At 38.4% G+C, this 23,559-nt stretch overlaps 1 protein-coding gene and 1 pseudogene across 1 annotated transcript; one reads left to right on the forward strand and one right to left on the reverse strand.

Moving 5' to 3' along the window:
* Positions 1-4,185: 4,185 nt before the first annotated feature.
* Positions 4,186-5,138, reverse strand: LOC132344567 (etoposide-induced protein 2.4 homolog; annotated as a pseudogene).
* Positions 5,139-9,962: 4,824 nt separating this feature from the next.
* On the forward strand, positions 9,963-20,905 carry LOC132344536 (RNA-binding motif protein, X chromosome-like). The gene is made up of 8 exons (XM_059884224.1): positions 9,963-10,102; positions 10,625-10,731; positions 13,015-13,189; positions 14,847-14,993; positions 16,150-16,261; positions 17,441-17,563; positions 17,640-17,728; positions 18,349-20,905. The coding sequence occupies exons 1-8, from the start codon at positions 9,994-9,996 to the stop codon at positions 18,651-18,653; spliced, it is 1,167 nt and encodes a 388-aa protein (XP_059740207.1). The 5' UTR covers positions 9,963-9,993; the 3' UTR covers positions 18,654-20,905.
* Positions 20,906-23,559: the final 2,654 nt, after the last annotated feature.

Here is a 23,559-nt window from a genome sequence, read left to right on the forward strand (position 1 = left end):
TATCATTGAAAACGTGTGAATTCCTGTCAGTCTGGACATTCCTGCTTTTGTCTACCTGTGGACCCCTGCTGTTTACAGGACGAATAATTTCCTGCCACATGGCCGCTGTCTCCATTTCTGTTCTCATAGCTATCTGCCTGTTGTAACAACTAAAACCTCCTTAGTTTTACTGTCATTTAATTGCATGGTTCAGTTCAGTTTAGTCGCTCAGTCATGTCGGACTCTGCGACCCCATGAATTGCAGCAGGCCACACCTCCCTGTCCATCACCAGCTCCCGGGGTTCACCCAAACCCACATCCACTGAGTCCGTGATGCAATCCAGCCATCTCATCCTCTATTGTCCCCTTTTCCTCCTGCCCCCAATCCCTCCCAGCATCAGAGTCTTTTCCAATGAGTCAAGTCGTCGCATGAGGTGGCCAAAGTACTGGAGTTTAAGCTTCACCATCATTCCTTCCAAAGAACACCCAGGACTGGTTGGATCTCCTTGCAGTCCACGGGACTCTCAAGAGTCTTCTCCAACACCACAGTTCAAAAGCATCAATTCTTGGGGGCTCAGTTTTTTCACAGTCCAGTTCTCACATCCATACAAGACTACTGGAAAACCTCAGCACTGGCCACGGGACTGGAGAAGGTCAGTTTTCTTTCCAATCCCAAAGAAAGGCAATGCCAAGGAATGCTCAAACTACCACACAATGGCACTCATCTCACATGCTAAAAAGTAACTACATGGTAGTCACTGAAAAATACATTTATGCCACAAAACAGAATTTTAGCTATACAACTTAACATTTAATTTTGTTCATGAGTAAGTAAGACTCAGATTTCTGTCAACTACAAAGATGCACAACTTGAAAATTACAGGTTGTATTTGTAACAAAATCAGGACTGCAGTGCAGGAGACAGCACCTCAGATAGCTCTGAGAGACTGCTCCAAAGAGGTGGGTCAGGAGAGATCAATATGTTATATTTTGGTAACGGGGAGAGTGAAAGTGTTAATTGTTCAGGCATGTCAGACTCTGTGACTCCATAGACTGTAACCTGCAGTTTCTCTGTCCATGGAATTCTCTGGAGTGGCTTACCATTTCCTGACCCAGGGGATCTTCCTGACCCAGGGATCAAATCCAGGTCTCTTGCATTGCAAGCAGTGAGCCACCAGGGAAGCCCCTGGTGAAGGGGAGTTCAATACAATTAAATATTCAGTTTACAAAAGATTTTCCGGTAGTCAAAGAGCTGATGTCACTACCAAGGGATTTAATGCTTTTCTAATCATGAGATGCAGGGATTGGGATCATGAAATCAGTTCCTGAAAATGACCAACTATCTAAAACCTGTCTGACTAGATTGCCTGGAGCACAGAATGCCTCAGTCCACACTGGACTCTCAAGGGGTGTTGATAGTTGGCAGCTGCTATTCGGTGGAGGAAAACCTTACACGACACATCCAAGTGTGCAGTCAACTCTAAGAGCACCTAGCCTTTAGGGCCCAAGTGAAAGCCCTAGAGAGCCTGGGACACAAGTCACGGCAAGTCTCCAGAGGATGACCATCCATCCAGTCAACGAAGACTATCTCTGCACTCCACTCGAGGACAGGTTAGAGCTAAAGCCAGCCCTGGTCCTGAAGCACTGGCAGGAAATATTAGGCCCTGGGGGACCCTGTCCTAAACTTTTCTTGTCTTTAACTTCTTTGCAATGCCTTACGGAAACTTCTGAATGTGGGTAAATGCCATGCAGTCCCTAGAATGAGCCCAGTCTAAGGTCCCGAAAACCATGCCCCAGTATGCCATCTCACACCCGCTGTAGAGTTATCACACCATAGTTTCTGCTTTGTTTTGTTTTGAACTAGGGCTGGGAAAGACAGGTACCAGCCTGCCGGAGCCCCACGGATTCTTGGACGTTTACAGATTCAGAGAGTAAGAAGACCTGTTTCCAGTGTCTCCTGGGCTGCTTGTTCAGAAAGCACCCAGAGACGGCCAAGCCTTGCCTTCTAGCGCTGTAGATGCGTCTCTGTAGAAGGGGCAAAGCTGGGGTGTACATGCTCAAATGCAAAAGCTGGCCCTGGGCAGGAGATCTCATGCAGGGCACCGTGAAGAGGACATCCATAAAACCTGTGAACTTTACCCTTTGCCCTCAAAAGAGGTGCTGCTTCAGGGAGAAAAGTTGTAGAGTGAGAACTTCATGTGGGACAGAACGTCATGTGGGACATCACCCTCAGGCATGCCCACGGTGGAGCCCTTCTATCTGGGATGAGAGGACAACAGTGGGGGGACAGACGAACTCTGCCTACTCCATTTGTGCCAGTCTGTCTTTTGCTCAATCCAGAGGTGGACGCGATTCCAGAAAGCAGTCATCTACTTCAGAAGGACCACCCTAAGTGCTGACCAGTCCTTCAGTGAGCTCCATATGCTCCAGGTGTTCCCACTGGCCCTTGGCCCACACAGTAGTGGCAAAGCCCTAGATGAAGGACAGCTCCCTTGTGGTTGAAAACATTCTGTGCTGAGCCGTCCCGCAAGGAAGAGAAACGGTCACCACAGGGCTGGTGAGAAAAATGTTTTTCCTACAGCTTGGCCTGGCAGAGGGCCTTGGGCAAAGGCCTTAAGCCTTCCTGGAAAAAGGGATATTGACCCCTGAGCTGCAGCAGCAGCAGCAGCAGCAGCAGCAGCAGCAGCAGCAGTAGCAGCATGGGACACAGAGCACATGGCTGCGTAGGCTCGCCCTAACAGCCTCTTTCCCCTCACTTCTGCCCCTGGACACGCTGTACCGAAGCTGAGTTCCTGGAAAAAATAACAGAGTTCACATGAGCTCTAACATCTACGATGGGATCTGTTTTCCTTTATCTGATTCCTTGCATTTTCTCTTTTCCCCTGGTCACTTTTGCCAGAAACTAATATCCTCACTGCCTTCCCACCCCTCACTTTCTCCCTAGGCCACAGCCCCCCTCCATATACCTTATACACGATCCCCTAAGATGTTACCTGGAACCCCAGCTCTGGGAAGCGGACTCTCAGCAAAGCTGACCGTGCACTCATATACACACTCATACACATGTGGCCTTCGAGGTTCATAGCGAGTTCAATGTTAAGGCTTTTCCCTTGTTCTGTACTCTTATTCAAGTGTCTGATGATAGGCAACAGAGAGGATACCCGGGCCACCACCTTCCAACAGAATTGCGTTCCACTGTTTCAATCTCTGGCCCTTGTTCACCAGACCCTTTCCACGAACATCCACATTTCCCTTGTAAAACTGCCAGACCCACAGTCAATGGGCCCCTCGTCTTCCTTCTCCATCCTCCCCAACCCCCACCCCACGGGAAGAACTGCACCCCCTGACACAACCCCAACATATGACTTAGCCCCCTCTACGAATCTCCACGGACTGGTAATTCCCACGCGGTGGACTGACTCTCCTACATGCAGCTGAAGTGTTTGTCCTGAGGACCTGCCCAAACAATACGCGCCCACATGCAGCTGATGCTTTTTATTTTTCCTTTGCAATTAATTCAGGTTTACTGGTGTCTCACTCTCGATCCACTTCAGCACCAGACCACTCTTCACTACTTTCCCGTCCAAGAGAACTATGCTGGCCATTGGTCTTCACGTGAAGCAGCTTCTTCGGTTTTCTATTTTAGGTGAAGGGGGGCACACCATCGTAAGTGTCTCAAAAGCTGGGGGGAGGGGGTTCCTTGCAAAACAGAGAGAGACAGAGATATGTACACTTACCCTCCCCGAAAACACTAAAGACAGCTTGATTCTTTCAAGTCAGTTCCCAGGGGGGCGTGTCTGTGAACGTTTACATGCCCTAGAAGCACATAGTAAAAAACGGGTATCCCAGTCTTCAGCGTAGAACTATTTACAATAGCTAGGACGTGGAAGCAGCCTATGTGTCCATCAGCAGATGAAGGGATAAGGAAGTTGGAGTACACATACACAGCGGTGTCTTACACAGCTCTAACACGGAACGCATCCATGTCAGTTCTAATGAGATGGAATGAACGTGGAGCCTGCTATACTGCGTGAAGTAAGTCAGAAAGAGAAAGACAAACACTGTCCGTTAACACAAATATATGGAGTTGAGGACCTTGTAGGTGGTGCTGGGCAGCAAAGAAGAAACAGACATATAAAGAACAGACTTTGGCCTCAGTGGGAGATGGTGACGGTGGGTTAATGTGAGAAAGTAGCCCAAAAAGGTTTACATTAGCTTATGCAAAACAGATGACCAGTGCGAGTTTGACAGGTGGAGCAAGGCAACCAAAAGAAAGAGGATAGAGAAGAGGCAGCCACAATGCAGGAGAGTGCATTGCCATCTTACAATGGAAATCCAGGGGTAAACCAAATCCAAAGTAGTAAGGGCAGTTTCTTTCTATGTTGATACTGCTGGGGCATTCCAGTTCCTTTATTGAACCAATGATTTTCAAAGCAATACCAACGATTTTCAAAGCAACATAATGGGTACGGAAGTGAATAGAGAAGGGATGTATGCAGGAGACTAAGCAACTGGCCAAAATGAATGGTAAAGAGGCTGACAAACATACCCTGGAGGAGGAAGAGAGACTGCAGTGAAAGGCTAAAGAGCATGTCAGCAGTTACTCTGCTGTTAGCGAATGGGTGAGGTTCCCTCCTTGACCTCTCAAATGCCAGGTCAGCTAAATCCTGGAACCAAATCATGTTCACAACATTGATGAGAATGAAGTGGGGGAGCACAAAGAGAGATCACTGAGCTGAAGAACTTCAGCTATGACCAAAAATCTCCATGTAGAGATGGATTACCAATAATATGGGCCACTACTGACTGAAGCACAGGACTGAAAAGTCCATAAAACAAGAGGAGACTGAATCAGAAAACTCCAGCATCACAAGTGCAGCAGTGAAAAGTTCTCCCAACAACATTTGGCTCACTTTCCTGCTTCCTCTCTGTGCTCTGGGCTTCCCCCTGAGCCAGGATACTGCTTGCCCTTTTTTGATGCTACTCCTCCCTCTTTTGTTGAATTTGAGCATCCAACTTTGAGACGGTACAAATTCCCAAGACAGAGTCTGATTTCCCTGGCAAGGTCCTGCAGAAAGGTTGTGACATTCAGCCATCACTTCACTGTCCAAACTATCAACTACAGAAAGGAGAGAAAGAGGTTTCCCCAAATATTTCATCATGAAGGACTCAGTAGCTTCTCTATCTTGGCTCTGGCTCCAGCTGCAACCCTTATCCACCACTGGCCTCTGGCTCCTTTGAGCTACTCCACTCCTGGCCACCAGTTCCTACCCAGGCATTCCCAGGGCAGGGGACACTGTGTCTGCACTGCAGTGTACATTTTTGTATCACAATAAATGGCTGATTTATTCTGATAAGTGTACAGAAAGTGACAAATCACTGTCATGTGTATGAATCATTTTTTAAATCACTGGAGCATGTTCTCATGGCAGCGATCATAATGCTTTATTTCCAGTAATGCTTTTCAAATGTGTACTCTCATTGGTTAATGTAGTAATTCTTTATTTGAACTGATTATCATCTGATTATTAGTTGACTGTAACTGCTTACGTGTTTTAATTTTTGTAACATTAGTTACTGCAATATCAGTAAAATCCATCAATGGCATTTACTTTCCAAAAGAGATATGAAAACAAAGGGCCCATTTTACCTGGTGAAATGAAAAAAGGTAACTAATACTAATAGAGCCATAGGAAAACTTTCAAGTAAGAATATAGTAATATAGACATATTCTATTAGAATGGTTCTGTAGTAAGACATTAATACTAATAGACTGGTAAGCATTACATTAAAAACGATTTTCTAAACTATATCTTATACAAATATATTAAGGTGTGTTTACCTTTGGTGCATGATTTCACTGCTGAGTTGTTCACCTACATGTTCTTGACTGCTTAGTTGTCTCTGACTCTTTGCAACTCCATGGCCTGTAACCTGCCAGGCTCCTCTGTCCATGGACTTCTCTGGGCAAGAATACTGGAGAGGGTTGACATTTCCTTCTTCAGGGGATCATTCTGAGCCAGGGATCAAACTCAGGTCTTCTGTATTGGAGGAAGATTCTTTTCCACTGAGTCATCACAGAAGCTCCATTTACCTACAGTATGTTTGCTCAGTCTTGTCCCATTCTTTGAGACCCCATGGACTGGGGCTCGCCAGTGCCCCAGTGCTCTTCTGTCCGTAGGCTTCTTAAGGCAAGAATACCAAAATGGGTTGCCATTTCCTTCTCCATGGATTTACCTAAAGAAGATATATTAGAAAGATCAATCACTACTTTAGAAGAACCAGTCAACACTATATTACTTATTTATAATGGCTTACTAAGAAATTCTAAGTATTTTTGTAAACGGGGAAATATAAAGATTAGTAGACATCAGTATTAAAATAAGACATAAGCACTGAAAATGGAGCTATAGTATTGCTTTATAAGAATAGTAAAATTTAATATACTTACATATATATGTATATAAGTATATTAAATTTCATATATGTATAAATATTTATGTACATATGTGCATATTGGAGAAGGCAGTGGCACCCCACTCCAGTACTCTTGCCTGGAAAATCCCATATACAGAGGAGCCTGGTAGGCTGCAGTCCATGGGGTCGCTAACAGTCGGACACGACTGAGTGACTTCCCTTTCAATTTTCACTTTTCACTTTCACGCATTGGAGAAGGAAATGGCAACCCATTCCAGTGTTCTTGCCTGGAGAATCCCAGGGATGGCAGAGCCTGGTGGGCTGCCCTCTATGGAGTCGCAGAGAGTCAGACACGACTGAAGCGACTATGTGTATATATGTATGTATGTGTATATATATATATATACATATATATATATATATATATATAATGGCTATATAAACTAGATAAATTCTAAAGAAACCCTTGGAAAATAAGTTTTAGTTCTCTCCTTCGTTAAGTGTATTTTCTTCTATTAGATATGATTTTACATGTTAATTCCTAGAAGGAAGAATTTTATATAGGGAAAAATAATCTGTCAGCAGAGTTCTTTCAGGTATAGACATGCATTAGCTGAGGTGACAGAAATTGCAGAGTTTGTCCTTAGTGGATCTCTTCATTTTGTTACTTTTGGGATTTTTAGTGAAAAACATTACCTTTATTTGCTTAATGAGAAAATTCCAAATATGTTTACTTCAAAGACACTAAGGCTTTTAACTCCTAAATGGTTTAAATATTTTCATTATTTATCCTTTTCTTTTGTATTAAGAAAAAGGGAAATCACACAATTAAAGAATATGCCACTCAAGAGTGGTCATATTGGTGACATATGAGACGGCAATAAATTATGAAAACATGTGATGGTAGAAGTTCTCTTTTGTATTTTATAGTGATTAAGTTAACCCGACTGGTAAACCTAGTAGAATATTTTGCTCTTTTTATTTTTGGTTTATTTTTTTTTTTTTTTAGACTTTCCCTCAAAGGTCTCCATTTACCCCTCCTCCACCTCTGTATTTTCTTCCTGCCCTACTTTCTCTGCGGCTCATCTCGCGATACATCCAGGTTCCTTACGCTCGTCTCCTCGTGCCGTACATCCGGTTCTTTATGCGCTTGACGGAAGAGGCAGGGCTGCGTTCAAAATTAGTTTAGCTAGCAGTCGACTCAGGGGCTTTGGTGGTGTGTGTTCGGAAGACCGAGACAAAAAAAAAAGTAAAGAATTGGGCATTTTAAGATCAAAAAACAGATTTATACCTTATGAGAACATGTTTATAGGTATAGTGTCAGTTTTTACTGGAGAAAAATGGTAACTCAGACTGACTTTTCCTGTCAGGTTTTTTCCCGTAAGACCTAATAGCTGAGTGTATGTATATATATGTGTGTGTGTGTGTGTGTGTACATTATCTTGAAAAGTCTTATTAGTTTATTTCTTGAAAAATATCTTTAATTTTTATTCCTTGGAGAATCAGTGCCTGAAGTAGCAATGGAAAGCCAGTGAAGTTTGAGGGTTCTTTTGTCTGAATGGAGGGCTTGGGGATGCGATGGACGAGGTGGGGGCGGAGCGGGGGTGGGATGAAGAAGGGGGTTTGAAATGTCTGGATGTTGGCTGTGGGAGGATATACTGGGCGTATACTCCTACCCTGGGACTGAGAAAGCTGTTTTTGCTTTGTAACTTTTCTTTGATGTATAAGGCTGGATCTTTCTCCACAAGCTTATGGCTACTAGGGCGGGATGTTGGTTGCTTTCGGTGTGTAATTCATTTTTTCCCTGTTGGTTTGGGGCTGCTAGTCGTGTGCAGTGTTGCCTTGGTGTGCAGTTCGGCTTTTTTCCGTTGGTTTGGGGCTGCTAGTCATGTGGAATGTTGCGTTGGTTTCTCGCAAAATGTGGCTTTGGTGTGTAATGCGGCTTTTTTGCTGTCCACTTGGGGCCGCTGCTTCAGTCGTCTCTGACTCTGTGCGACCCTATAGACCGCAGCCCACCAGGCTCCCCCGTCCCTGGGATTCTCCAGGCACGAATACTGGAGTGGGTTGCCATTTCTTTCTCCAGTTGGGACCGCTAGTCATGCAGAATGTTGCTTTGGTGTGTAATGCATTTTTTCCCCCGTTGGCTGGTGCCTGTTAGAGGCGCGGAATGCTTCTTTGGTGTGTAATGCGAAATTTCTCCCTCCGCTAGGGTCTTCTAGTTGTGCAGAATGTTGCTCTGGTGTGTAGTTTGGCTTTTTTCCGTTGGCTTGGGGCTGCTAGTTGTGCAGAATGCTACTTTGGTGGGTAACGCGGCTTTTCTCCCTCCACTTGGGGCTGCTAGTTGGGCTGAATGTTGCTCTAGTGTGTAATTTGGCTTTTTTGTTTGTTTGTTTGTTTGTTTCCCTTGCCTTGGGGCTGCTAGTTTACCGGACTGTTGCTTTGGTGTGTAAACCGGCTTTTCTCCCTTGGCTTGGGGCTGCTAGTTGCGGGGGCTTAGTCGTGCAGAATGTTGCTCTGGTGTGTAATTCGCCTTTTCTCCGTTGGCTTGGGGCTGCTAGTTGTGCGGAATGCTGCTTTGGTGGGTAACGCGACTTTTCTCCCTCCACTTGGGGCTGCTAGTTGGGCTGAATGTTACTCTAGTGTGTAATTTGGCTTTTTTTTTTTTTTTTTTCCTCCTTGCCTTGGGGCTGCTAGGGCACCGGACTATTGCTTTGGTGTTTAACCTGGCTTTTCTCCCTTGGCTTGGGGCTGCTAGTTGTGGGGGCTGTTGCTTTGGTGCCTAATCCAGCTTTTCTCTCTTGGCTTCTGGCTACTAGTCATGGGATATTGCTTTGGTGTATAACTCAGATTTTCTCCCTTGCCTTGAGTCTGCTAATTGCGCATCTGGATGTAACAGCCCAGGCTCCATTTTGTTTCACGTGCACTCTTTTTTTTTTTAAACAGTTTTTCTCTGAGATAGTGACAGTAGTTGAAAAACTTAACCAGTATACCGAACCATTTTACTTATATGACTTAAAACTAAAGTTTTCAAATGTTGAACTGTTGATTAACTTAACAAAAATGGTCAAATTTTAATGTTCATAAAAGTTAACATTATTTTGTCTGGAGCTATGATTCTTAGTTTACCAAAATAAGTAACCACAGGTTAAATTTTCCTCAGCAAAGTATTTTATTCTCTTGTGGCTTTTATGACTTAGTATTGTAGAAGTTTTTAAATTTAAGTGTATTTTACAGATTATTTGTTGTGTAATCAATATAAACGTGAGAAAATGGGGAAATTTGAAAATGTGTTTAGTGTATTTTATGTACATTTTATAAAACTTAGATACTGTATTTAGGTTTTAATGAGTGAATTCTTTAAACACTGCAGCTCAAAACAGTTTTCCAGCAGCCTTCTAATGTAATTTAAACTTACAGGTTTTTGTTATCTGTAAAAAAACAGCATTCATTAGGTCAGGGCTTGTTTTCCTTTTTGCGTTACAAGCTTCCTTGTATTTTAAGTAAACATTTTTAAAAGTTCAGTTCTTTTTAAATGATATTGGAACATTTTGGCTCATAATTTGTTCTTTGGTATATTTTTTGCCACCTAACAGTAAAATGATGGAAGCAGATCGGCCTGGAAAACTGTTAATAGGAGGCCTCAGTGCTGAAACAACGGAGGAGTCTCTTGAAGCTGAATTTGGGAAATATGGTCACATTGTGGAAGGTAACTCTAGAATCGGATATGACTGAGTGACTGAACTGAATCGAACTCTAGAATCAACATACGTAACTCTTTAAAGCAAATGTCTACTTGATATATATCCATGGACAACTATGAGTAGTTTCAGGTTTTTGTTTTTTTAATTGGGCAAGTACTTGGCAGTCAGTGAAAGGGTCTCCTCTTACTGAAAAGGGAAGAAAACAGTGCCTTTAAAATGTACTAGTGGTCCTGGGATGTGAAAGAGAATAAGACATGGTAATAGTAGAATTATTGAGATTTACTGTTCATTTTTAGAATACTAGGAATAATATATAAAAATCAAGTTATGTGATATTTTTATATCATGTATAAAACGATATATAGATTTTTGTTTTTAAGTAACTTTCAAAAGTTTGTACTGTGTTGATAACATTCAAGTATGTTAAAGGGTCTTATGAGAAATTGTCAAAGGAGTGATAATTTTGAAAATAGTAAAGTTCAATTTTATGTGACATTTTAAATTTAAAAGATTTACGTGTATTACAGTTCTCTTGATAAAGGATCGGAACACAAACAAGTCGAGAGGCTTTGCTTTCATTACTTTTGAGAGCCCCGCAGATGCAAAGGATGCTGCCAAAGAAATGAATGGAAAGGTAAGTCTTAATAATGTATGTTCTTCATTTAACACTATTGATAGATTTCTTTTGGAGAAGGCAATGGCACCCCACTCCAGTACTCTTGCCTGGAAAATCCCATGGGCGGAGGAGCCTGGTGGGCTGCAGTCCATGGGGTTGCAGAGTTTGACACGACTGAGTGACTTCACTTGCACTTTTCACTTTCATGCGCTGGAGAAGGAAATGGCAACCCACTCCAGCGTTCTTGCCTGGAGAACCCCAGGGACAGGGGAGCCTGGTGGGCTGCCGTCTATGGGGTCGCACAGAGTCGGACACGACTGAAGTGACTTAGCAGCAGCAGCATAGATTTCTTTATTGTTACAGTAGTATAATGCTTTGTAAGGCTTCACTCCTTTTTGTCACATAAATACTAGTTCCTCTGGTTGGGAAGAGATTGAAGTTAATACCAGCATTAACAAAACAGATTAAATCTGTCTTCTATTAACATTCAGGTGTAAATACAAATAGGTTTTAACCTTCAGCACTCTCCCCGTATTTCATACTGTATTTTAAGTCTTGGCATTTTCTATTTAAGTCACTCTTCAGTGTATCAGTGTTAGGAATAAAAATTTGTCCCGTAGAAGCTGAACTTTTTTAAAAAACTGGAGAATTGCTTTACAGTATTGTGTTGGTTTCTGCCGTGTATCAGCATGAATTAGCCATAAGCATACAAATGTTATCTCCCTCCCACTTCCCTCCCCATCCCATTTCTTTAGCTAGCTATGGAGCACTGTGTTTGCTCCAGGATGTGCCCCGTCTGTGGATTGTTACATTAAATAAAAAGGAAGTCTGTATCTCCCCCATTTTATATTGTGGGTAATAGGCTTTTGTACTCATGATATCCTGTTGTTAAATTATCTCTGGAACTTCTACATTCCCTTAGTGCAAATACATTAATTCCCTATTATCTACAGTTATGGTTCTAGTATATTTCACACATGTGACACATGTTGACCCTTGTCCTTTAATTTTTCAGATATGGTAGTACCTAAAAGTTAAGTTTGACTCAGCTTTGGGTCACAGAGATAAATTTTCCTTGAGAATACTTGATGGTAACTAATTCCTCTTTTTTTTTTTTTTTTATTTGTTCTAGTTGTCAAGCACTGGAACATGTAATCTGAAATTACACTTGAGTAATTTTTATTCAATAGGTGTTATATTGCGAGGCATTGATTGAATTTAGTTAGCTGGTTAATGGTTGTGGATGAGACAAAATATTTATTTTCTTAAGCACTGGCGTTCTGGGTGAAGGGAAAAAACGTACAAATAGAAACATTAATTTTACACGCAGAAATGTTAAGGAAAATAAAGTAGTAATTTTGGTGGAGCTCATCGGGTGGTGAATACTGTTTTTTTCAGTATATCTAGGAATATTTGCTAAATCCTGAGTTGGGAAAGAGACACTGCATGAATTTGTGGAAAATATTTTGAACCAAGATATAGAAAATGAGACCCTAAGATGAGGGGAAAATGGCTTTTGAGGATGATTGTATTGATCTAGAGGCCATTTCAGCCAGAAGTCCTGGTGGAAATTTAGGATTTAAAATTGTTTTCCAAAAATAATGTGAAATAACAAGAGTGTATATAGTATGATTCCTATTAGGTTTTCAAAACTCCTTTTGGTCTCTGTAAAATATTAAGGCAGATATTGGAAGATTAAATTTAAGCATTTCTGAAAAATACGAAGTAGCATTACGGTCAGTAACCCCCTGGGAACAGAAAATAAAACAGTTGTATAAGGCAAGAAATGTTAATGGCCAAATAAAGGTTCTATTTTTAAAAAAAGAAAAATGAAGAAAATTATTAGAACTAGAGTAAATACAGAGCAGCAGTTATATTGAGAAAATTTATGTTTGTGTCTAATAGAACAAATGCTAAAATATAATTATGATAGGAACAATTATTTTGAATAAGTAATAGGCATACTTTTACATACCCTTGGGAAGCTGAAATTTTAAATGGAAAATTTACTAAAATGAAGCATGTTATAGAAAATAAAAATGTGTGCTTTTTCATGGTAAAGGAGAGATACTCATCATTTAATACCAGAGAACCGTTCAGGAAGTTCTAATAGTAAATACATACGCTTTGTGTTGGATGACTTAGGAAAGGCAATTGCCAATTAAGTCTTGTTCATCATATTGAAGAGCACAGTCATTTCAGGAAAAAAATGTTTGCTTTGGGGAAAAATACTGATTTAATTCATTGCAATAATAAGTTAAAATTTATGTAACATTACTGATGTTGTACTTAATCTTATAGTTTTTGGATGGAAAAACAATTAAAGTAGAACAAGCCAATAAACCATCTTTTGAAAGTGGTGGTAGACAGAAACTGCAACCCCCTGCAAGAAACAGGGGCCATCCAAGAAATCTGAGATGGGAAAGAGGAGGATCTGGTGGAGCAAGAGGGCGTATGTCTCATGGAGGAAACTTTGGTAATGTATTAAAATACAAGGACGCCATAGCACTGAAAAACTGTTAAGTTTGAACATCTAGTAAATCTCAATGTCTATTGCATTGTTAATGAGAAGAATAATCTACAAGAATATATTAAATGAGAAAATTACCATTATTGATAATCAGAATTATTTCTAAGTTGTAAAGAATTGTTGTAGTTATAAAATTACTTATGTGCAAAAAAAGTTCATCATCTTACAGGGAAATGGCTTAAATTTTATTCTTTTTTTTTACCATTGTTATCGATGCCTCTTTAACAGTTTTTCTACACAATTCATTGCTGTTGATCATACATTAGAATTTTCCAATTTTGGCAAATAACTTTATTTAAACTATTAAAAAGACATGTATATACTCTCAGAGTAGTCCTACTGTATTGTAAAAAGTACTGGAGAACTTTGAAGATTACATAACAGATAACACAGTTCAGGGGTGAACATTGTGTATTTTTGGACTGACCTTGTAGTATTTGTCTTGAGCATGTATGTGCAGACAACTCTATGCAATTCTCCACTGTCATTTTGATATGGTGCTTTTGTTCCTGGGTTCTGTTGTAATAAAATTTGCATTTTGGAAAAGTTGTCTTTGATACAGATGTAAAAGCCTCTGTTTTGTATGTATAATTACATATATGTACATACATATGCATGTTTGTGTGTGTTAGAGAACAGTGAGTTACTGCAAATGGTATTATGAAATATTTTCAAAGAAGTTTTTACTTGGTAAGAAAGAAGGGAGGCACTTTCCATTCATAAACTTCCATATATCTAACAAACTTTGTCTCCTCTACTAACAATAACCAATCTTGAAAAATAAAACATTTCACTTCTGTTTTTGACAACCAGATGTGTGATTTTTTAGAAAATATTTTTAAAAGTTCTGTTACAGGGTGTGTTCATTATAAGATCACACAGTTCTGTTATTTTCTCAGGAGATGAGAAAAGTTTACTAGCTCATATTCTGCAAAGTGTACTCTCCCAAGTGTAACTGGAATATATCTGTAAACATTTTTCTAGTTAGATAAAAAGATTTCATTACTTACCATGCATTCTTAAATACTATTAGAGTTGAACAGAACATAGCCTTTTCCTTGAAAAATTAACAGTAAAGGTTGATCCTTGAACAAAGCAGATCTGTGTGGATTCACTTAAAAGCAGGGTTTTTTGTTTTTACTCCAAGTAAATATGTACTAGGTTACTAAATGATCCAAGGTTGTTGGAGAAGTTGCATTTTTTCCTATAAAAGGAGTTTTTTATACTTTTAGGTGCATATTTTTTTTATTGTTTTGACATAACACCTATTGTGTTACATTTTTAAAAGCTTTTTTGACACCAGAATTGTATGAATTATTTTCCTCCCAGTGTGTTTAAAATTTTATTTTATCCTGGTTTTTCTCCACCTCCTCTATTCTCTTCAGACTACTATCACAGCAGTGGTTCTTTAATCATTTCATAAATTTTTCAAACTGACTGAATTGTACTAACTGATGTATCACATGAGGAAATAGTTTTATTGGTTTAGACAAATACAAATGCTGAAGGCAATGGTAGTTCTTTATTAAAGATCTATAAACAGTAAGCAAAACTTAAACTTTAAGAATGTTTACTCTACCTAAAAAATTGCATTGAAATACAGGTGATAATGGATATAGTCTCAACACGAGCTCTTCAAGAGGACCCTATCCAGTTAAAAAAGGACCATCTTCAAGATGTCAAGGTCCTTCTCCTAAAAGATCTGCTCCTTCTGTTCAAGGGCGAAGCAGTAGTGGAATGAGAGGACGAGGTAAACGTTATATAATATAGAGACTATTGTTTCTGAGTAGTTAGTAAACGTGAGCTATTTAAAAATCAATCCTTAACTTTAAGAAGCAAAATGAAAAGAGAATTACATGGACATGTTTGTTGATCACTAGTTGATTTGTGGATGAAAAATAATTCTTTAGCATCTAATTATAGATGTGTGGTAGGTGATTAACATAGAAGTGGGGAAGACATTTCTTTTAAATCTATGCTTGCTAGAGAATTCCTTGGGTTTTTTTTTTTTTTTTTGAAGTTGCTAACATTTGCTGCTTAGTAGGATTTTTCACGTGGTTTCAAGATCAAGTATTTTCATGAAAACTAATATCCCATGAGTCAGCGATTTGGAATGTAGAGTAGTTTAGCTATGTTATATTGGCTACCTGGTTCATGTAATTATAAACAGTAACTGAAACTTGTCATATTAACTGTAGTTTGGATTCTTAACATATTTTTACATTGTTTGCTCTTGATACAGCTAAAAACTTTGAATCATTATCAAATTGTCATTTTTATGTATAGAATATTAATGAAGCTAAGTGTATTATGGTATTGATTTCAAAATACAAAAGAAGCTTAGAAACCTAAAGTTTCATTAGATTATTAGCCTAGTGAGCAAACAAAACAAGAGAAGTCTGACCACCAGGAATTAGTAAGAATTAGCACAAGAAGTGAGTATTATTTACAGTAAATAGTTTTCCTGTTTTGGAAGAGGTAGCATTTTTCAAATGAGCCCTTTATTGCTAATAAGTAGTTGAACTCAATAGTACTATCATTTGGAAAGGTCAGTAATTCAGGTTGCAGTTTATGTTAAATTTATCAACATTAGGAAAAAATCAAGTACTTTGTGATTGAACCTGTGAAAATAGTTTCAAAAAAATAATTAGACTTTACTCAAAGTTTGAGAGATTCTATTACTTGTAATTTAAAGATTATCCAAAATGTACAGGGAGCAGAAGATGTCAGGAAATAAAATGTTCAGAAATTACATTTATAAAGCAAGCTAAATGTGCATGAATCGGATTTTATAAGTATTTTTTTTCAATTGTTTTGGAGAGAGGAGACACACCAGTCTTTCGAATTTTTCTTTGAAATATTACTCTCAATTCTGAGATACTTATGTGAGCATTTTTAAATTAAAGGTCCAGTATTGCGGAGAGAAAATTACAGAGGAGGTCCTCGTAGACAGCCAGTGTCTTCTCGGAGAGATAACTATGTGTCACCAAGAGATTATGGTTATGCTACTAAAGACAGGTAAAGAAAAATAAAATACATGAATTTTTAAGTCATAGTTAATTTTGTTGAGGTAAAATGTATCTAACAAAATTTTAAAAGTGAACAGTTCAGTAGCATTTAAACTACTCAGAATTCTGCAACCGCTATCTCTGTTCAGTTCCAAAACATTTCATCACCCCAAAACAAAATCTATAAGCAGTTGCTCCCATTTTTATCCCCCCGTGTCCCTAGGAGACACCCACCTACGTCATGTGTCTGTAAATTTACCTAATCCTGAATATATCATACGTTCACTGTAGCCTGCCAGGCCCCACTGCCCATGGAGTTCTCCAGGCCAGAATACTGTAGTGGGTAGCCATTCCATTCTCCAGAGGATCTTCCTGAGGGATTGGACCCTGGTCTTCCATATTGCAGTCAGATGCTTTACCAACTGAGCCACATGGAAGCCTTAACAATATGTGACCTTTAATATGTGGCTTTTCCATTAGTGTGAGTGTTTTCAAAGATAATCCTTGCTGAAGCATGAATCAGTACTTCAGTTTTTGAGTGGGGGTTAAACTACCATTATATGTATAGTTAACATTGTTTGTTTATCCATCTTTATGGTTAAAGCGTACAAACATTGGAGTACCTGCTTTCAATTCAGAGTGTAAACTCTGAATTGGAATTCCTGGGTCATACAGTATTTTCAGTATTTTAAGGAACCATTCATCTTCTCCATAACTGCACTGGTGGTGCAGTGCTAAGAGCCCACCTGCCAACGCAAGAGACTCAGATTCAATCCCAAGGTGGGGAAGATACCCTGGATGAGAAAACAGCAATTTACTCCATATTCTTGCTTGAAAAATCCCATCAATAGAGGGGCCTGGTGGGCTACAGTCCACAAGGTCACTAAGAGTCTGACACAGCTTTCTATTTACTGTGCACACACAGGATTTCTGCATGCTCACCAACACCTGATGCTTTATATTAGGGTTAGCCTGTCTACTAGGTGCAGAGTAGGTGTCTCATTCAGATTGAAAAACTTTTTTTCTTCCTAAAAAAATAATGATGTTAAGCAGTGTTTTACATTCTTGTTCATCATTATATATCTTCCTTGAAGAAAAGTATATTGAGATCCTCTGAATTTAAAACTTTTTTTGTCTGTATGAATTCAGTATGAATTCTTTTCATTTATTTTTGTTTGTTTGTTTTAAGTTACTCAGGCAGAGATCCAAGTTCGCGAGACACCAAGAATTATGCTCCACCATCTAGAGACTATGCATACCATGATTACGGCCATTCAAGTTCTTGGGATGATCATTCCTCTAGAGGACATAGGTACTATAAACAATTCTGTTTCTAATCAAATAACTTATGGAAATTTTTTCTTTAACATTAATTCTCTTAAATTTAGTGATCATGATGGCTATGGTGGAAGCCGTGATAGAGATTATTCTGAACATCGAAGTGGAGGCTCTTACAGGGATTCATATAGGAGTTATGGTAAGAGTACAGTTACAACTCAGAAAGGACAGAATTAGAATTGACATGCTAGATCTACATCATTTACTCAAGTTTACTTCTAATTTCTCAGGGGAAAAAAAAAGTAATTTCTACCTAATTGATTGGTTTGAATTAGTTTTGATCAGTCATTTAAAATGATATGAAGGGTAATTTGGCAGCTTACATTTTTTAATCACAAAAATTACTGTAACATTTTTAAAAACAAAAGTGCTATTAAGAGTATGAAGCATAGGAACATTATGAAGTTCAAAATTTTAGTCTTTTCCAAAAAATTAATATTTACTTTAAACTGCTGCTGAGTCATTTCAGTCACGTCCGACTCTGTGCAACCCCATAGATGGCAGCCCACCAGGCTCCCCTGTCCCTGGGATTCTCCAGGCAAGAACACTGGAGTGGGTTGCCATTGCCTTCTCAACCACTGGAGCTAAAAAATACTGCTCTTTTTAAATAAATGTGAAAGCCCCTTCACCATGGCTACTAGTTCATATCTTCACCACAGAGGCAGATAAAGGCTAGCCTTTGAAAGATTTAGTACTTTATAGTCATGTTATAGTAGTAATGGGAAAATTTTATAATTTTATCAATTATTAATTTCACAGGGGGCTCCCACGGTGCTGTATCAGGAAGAGGTCCACCTCTGAGTTACGGCAGAGGTCGTCACTATGACGATTATAGCAGTACAAGAGATAGAAATGGAGGAGGGCAGAAAAGTTACTCATGCAGCCGAAGTGATACATACTTAAGTGGTCGTGACCGTGGTGGAAGACAAGAACAAGGATTTCCATCCTCCAAGGATAGGGTGTACCCTGCTCCTCATGAGTCATACAGTAGCTCAGGTTATGAGGCTTCCAGGGGAGGTCATGGGGGAAACCGATCTGAAAGAGTAGGCCGAAACAGATACTAAAAATAATACTCACATACCATGTTTTGTTGGCATGGGAAAATTTTGTGTGAGTTTCTGTTTTAATTCATACTTGAGTACTGCTGAAGAAAAAGCATTGGCTTTGGAGGGAAGAGCTGTAAACTTTACCCTCCATGAATTTTCAGATAAATTGAAAAATAGAATCATTCAGATAAGTTGAAAAATAGAGTTATTCAAAGTAATTTCATAGTTGTCTGCTAATTGAAAAATAGAAGTTAAAAATTTTTAATTTAATGTCTAAATTTTCAGAGTGTGTTTTGCGAAATGCCACTGTTTATTTTACTGGTGCGTTAAACAAGCATAAAAACACTTGTTTGGAGGGTGAATTGTGCTGTTTGCTTAAAGTTTCCCTTTGTGTCTTTGCACATGAATGCATTCAGAATTAAGCAATACGGTATTTCTCCATTGCAAGCTGTACCTGCTTTCTATTTAGGTTAACAAATATTACATGCTATTTTTGAAAGCAGTGTATAAAAGGTTTGACAAGTCTCTAAAAAACCTGAAAGGGATGTTTGCGTCCTTACTGAAATGTTGTGTCCAACTGTTTAAAACAATAGTATAAATCAGAAGAAAATTTAGATATATGACTAAAATGTTTAAGTCTAAAGTTAAGTATCAATTTTCTTAGCCATTCAAGTGGCTAATGACAAAAGTGCCATGATTAAAAAGAAAACAATTTGTACCTAAGTTGAGATTGAACTAGTTAAGTATTCTGAGTATGTATCTTAATGAAAGTAAATAGTTCTAGATTTGTTGGAAAGGCAGTGTTTTAAGTAATGATGATTTTAACTTCATTTTGGAGTACTTGATCTAACCCAAAAGTATAGGCTTATCTATAAGGAAAGTTAAGGGTTTTTATAGGTAGATTTAGGTATCAATAATAATACATCAACTTTTTGTTAAGAAACAAGTATAAGAGCTGCAGGACAAATGGAATTGGCAAAATTAGTGGAGAGATTTGCAATTTCCTTTTAAAGTAACAGCAAATTAGGGGAAATTTACTTTTTAAAGGTTCAATTAACAATATTTGAGGCAAACTCAGAAGACAGATTAAGAAATTTCTTAGGATTGTTCCAAATGTTAGAAGTCAAAGGCATAGTTGAATACATTTTCAAGACAAAGGATAGTGCATAAAAGTGACATTGATATTTACATGAAGTTCAAGGCAACACTGTCCAGGTAAGCAGGAACAAAGTAAGCAGTAAGTTACTGATCCTAGTACAAAGCTGAGAAAGAACAGGATATTTTTTAAGTAGTTAGATTGGTAACTTCTGAAATTGCAACCAGATCTCAAACGGCTATTTTGATGCTAGACATTATGAAAGCATAACTTTCATTTAGTTGTGCTGTAGTGTTTGTGAGGACTGAATAAGAATATAAACTTCCTAGCATAATTTCTAATTATTTCCTATGAATCCATTATGATAGTGTCTGTATTACCTACCCTGGAAACTTTGAGCAACAGAAAGATCCTTGACAGGATATCTTGTTATAATAGTGACAACATTCGTGAGTATATGAGAATGGCAACCTAGAAAATAATTTCTCCCAAACATTGCTATAAAGATTCTGTTTTTGAGCATGTTAAAGAGTAAACTCTGAAAATTATAACCAAAGTTAAAGGCCTATCCTGTTAAAGTGTTCATTCGACAAAAATGAATTTGTTGTCTGTAGTACAGAGAATAAAAAGTAAATTTCAACTATAACTAAATTTCTCTACAGTTTATGTGTAATGAGTTACTGTTTTTAAAATCAGTTTGACCTGAAGGTTCCTGTAGTTGGCTTAATTTGAAAATGGCAATTAACCCAGAAATGTAAAATTCCCTGTTGAAAATGCTCCTGATGTAAGAAATGTTGTACCTTTCTGTTGACCCTAGCCATTAAACTGGTTTTTAGTAATAAAGAATATCAAGTTGCTTTAGAAACAGTGTTAAAAAACCTGCACAACGAAGTATTCTTCTTCTGTATGTTGATATAGAACTCTGTATCCCAGGCTTTGCTGTGTATGCTGAATATAAAGGCATAATTTGTTTAGTGTTTAGTAACTATGAATTTTAAATCATCTAAAAGTGGGAAAAAGTCCTTGAAACTGTCTTGACTTAAAGGGGTTATCTTCTTGTATGTTGCTTGTTTTTATTTGATGTTTTTGTGTTAGAGAAAACTTTCCATTTGTGATTTTTCATTAGTTCTGTATGTATTGTAAACTTTTAGTACTTTGTGTTAGGAATTTTTATCTTGAAATTAAAGTGTTACATAGCTTTCTAAAAGTGTTAGTTTGGCTTTTTATACCTACTCTATTATTTTTTTTTCTTACTGTGATATATGATAGAATTATTTTCATTTCTTAGTGAAACACCAATTTTTCCAGTAAAAACTAGCATAAAAGTTAAAAAGTATGCACATCTTTTTCTCAGCTCTTGTTTCTACTTCTCTTAATGAAATTTTCTGCTATGTATTGCCATGTAGCACATTACTTCGGAAGTACCTCTATTATTGTTCAATTTTATCTTTTATTTTTCTGGCTGTTTCCTTTATATAGTTCCATAAGCCATTGGAGTTTTGACTGACATTGCTTTACATTTATCAATGAATTAGGGCAAAAGTGACTTTAATGTTTTAGAATTTCCCGCCCATCTTTCATTATATTCAGACTCTATTTAGAACCTGACAGATTCTCACTAAAGGCCCTTATTACATCAGTTGTTAATGACATTTTCCTGTTTACTTGTGTTTGGTTTTGCTGGATTTTTTTCGGTGGCAGATTCTTTAAGAGTTAGCCACCTGGAAGCCCTGTTAGCTGCATTCCTAAAGTAATGTTTAATGCTTAGGTTTTGAATGAAATTTTATGTGTATTGCAATTAATAAATGGGTGTTCTTTTTGTTTAAAGTTCTTTAATTTAAGTGATATTTTATTAAAAATAACTTACAGTATTCAATTTCCTGCATAAGCTGGCCATCATTTAAGGACACACTTTTATTATTTGGTCTGTATCCCTGTTTTCTTCTTCCACTCCGAGGAATTAAACTTTCAGTTCAGCTCAGTCGCTGAGTCATGTTCCACTCCGCAATCCTATGGACTGCAGCACACCAGGCTTTCCTATCTATCACCCACTCCCAGAGCTTGCTCAAACTCATATCCATCAAGTCACTGATGGCATCCTACCATCTCTTCCTCTGTTGTCCCCTTCTCCTGCCCTCAGTATTTCCTAGCATCAGGGTCTTTTCAGTTGAGTCAGCTCTTCACATCAGGTGGCCGAAGTATTGGAGTTTCAAGTTCATCATCAGTCCTTCCAGTGAACACCCAGGACTGATGTGGTTTAGGATGGACTGGTTGGATGTCCTTGCAGTCCAAGGGACTCTCAAGAGTCTTCTCCAACACCATAGCTCAAAAGCATCAATTCTTTGGCACTCAGCCTTCTTTATGGTCTTACTCTCACATCCATACATGACTACTGGAAAAGTAACTTTGACTAGATGGACCTTTGTCAACAAAGTAATGTCCCTTCTTTTTAGTATGCTGTCCATCATACCTATCTATCATATGCTGTTTATCATATCTTTCCTTCCAAAGAGCAACTGTCTTTTAATTTCATGGATACAGTCACCATCTGCAGTTGTTTTTGGAGCCCAAGAAAGTAAAGCTTGTCACTGTTTGCATATTTTCCTCATCTATTTGCCATGAAGCTTGTGGGACCAGATGCCATGATCTTCGCTTTTTGAATGTTGAATGTTAGGCCAGCTTTTTCACTCTCCTCTTTCATGTTCATTATGAGGCTCTTGAATTCCTCTTTGCTTTCTGCCATAAGGGTGGTGTCATCTGAGATTATTGATACTTCTCTCAGTAATCTTTTGACTCCAGCTTATCTGACATTTCATATGATGTACTCAGTATATAAATTAAGCAGAATGACAGTATACAGCCTTGACATACTCCTTTCCTGATTTGGAACCAGTCTGTTCCTTGTCCAGTCCTAACTGTTAACTTCTTTTTTTTTTTTTAAACTTTACAACATTGTATTAGTTTTGCCAAATATCGAGATGAATCCGCTACAGGTATACATGTGTTCTCCATCCTGAACCTTCCTCCCTCCTCCCTCCCCATACCATCCCTCTGGGTCATCCCAGTGCGCCAGCCCCAAGCATCCAGTATCGTGCATCGAACCTGGACTTGCGACTTGTTTCATTCGTGATATTATACATGTTTCAATGCCATTCTCCCATATCTTCCCACCTTCTCCCTCTCCCACAGAGTCCATAAGACTGTTCTATACATCACTGTTTCTTTCTTTCTTTTTTTTTTTTTAATTTTATTTTATTTTTAAACTTTACATAATTGTATTAGTTTTGCCAAACACAGGGTTATTGTTACCATCTTTCTAAATTCCATATATATGCATTAGTATACTGTATTGGTGTTTTTCTTTCTGGCTTACTTCACTCTGTATAATAGGCTCCAGTTTCATCCACCTCATTAGAACTGATTCAAATGTATTCTTTTTCATGGCTGAGTAATACTCCGTTAAACTTTGAATTGTTGTAATTTCTGCTAAGTTGTTAAAGATACTTTTGCTTTTACCTCTAAAGATACTCTCAATTTGGTGACTTCTAAGGTAAATCAGTCTCTCCTATTAATGAAAAAAAAAGTTTCCTACTAGTTGTTAAGCTATATTTGTTCCTTCTTCATGAATAAATAATCTTGTTCCCAGTGAGTTTAAGGTTCTTGCCTTATTGCAAAGAGAATTTCAAGATAGGAAGTTAAGTAAAATGAGTGTTTTAGTTAAGCAAGGGTTTGTCCTTAGAGGGAGAATAGGCAGATAGGTGAGGAGGTGCTACTCAGCACTTCTTTGGTAAACCAGCTATGAAGGGCATACAAACCAAAAGGGGGAAG

The sequence above is a fragment of the Bos taurus genome, chromosome Y (assembly GCF_002263795.3).
Source record: "Bos taurus isolate L1 Dominette 01449 registration number 42190680 breed Hereford chromosome Y, ARS-UCD2.0, whole genome shotgun sequence".
Classification (NCBI taxonomy): domain Eukaryota; kingdom Metazoa; phylum Chordata; class Mammalia; order Artiodactyla; family Bovidae; genus Bos; species Bos taurus.

What these genes read in the sequence shown, in the direction of transcription:
- LOC132344536 (XM_059884224.1), top strand. Translation starts at nt 9,994, where the DNA reads ATGATGGAAGCAGATCGGCCTGGAAAACTGTTAATAGGAGGCCTCAGT. An exon ending in GTCTCATGGAGGAAACTTTG is followed by an intron (nt 13,190 to 14,846) that starts GTAATGTATTAA and finishes ATTGAAATACAG; the next exon opens with GTGATAATGGATATAGTCTC. An exon ending in TAGTGGAATGAGAGGACGAG is followed by an intron (nt 14,994 to 16,149) that starts GTAAACGTTATA and finishes TTTAAATTAAAG; the next exon opens with GTCCAGTATTGCGGAGAGAA.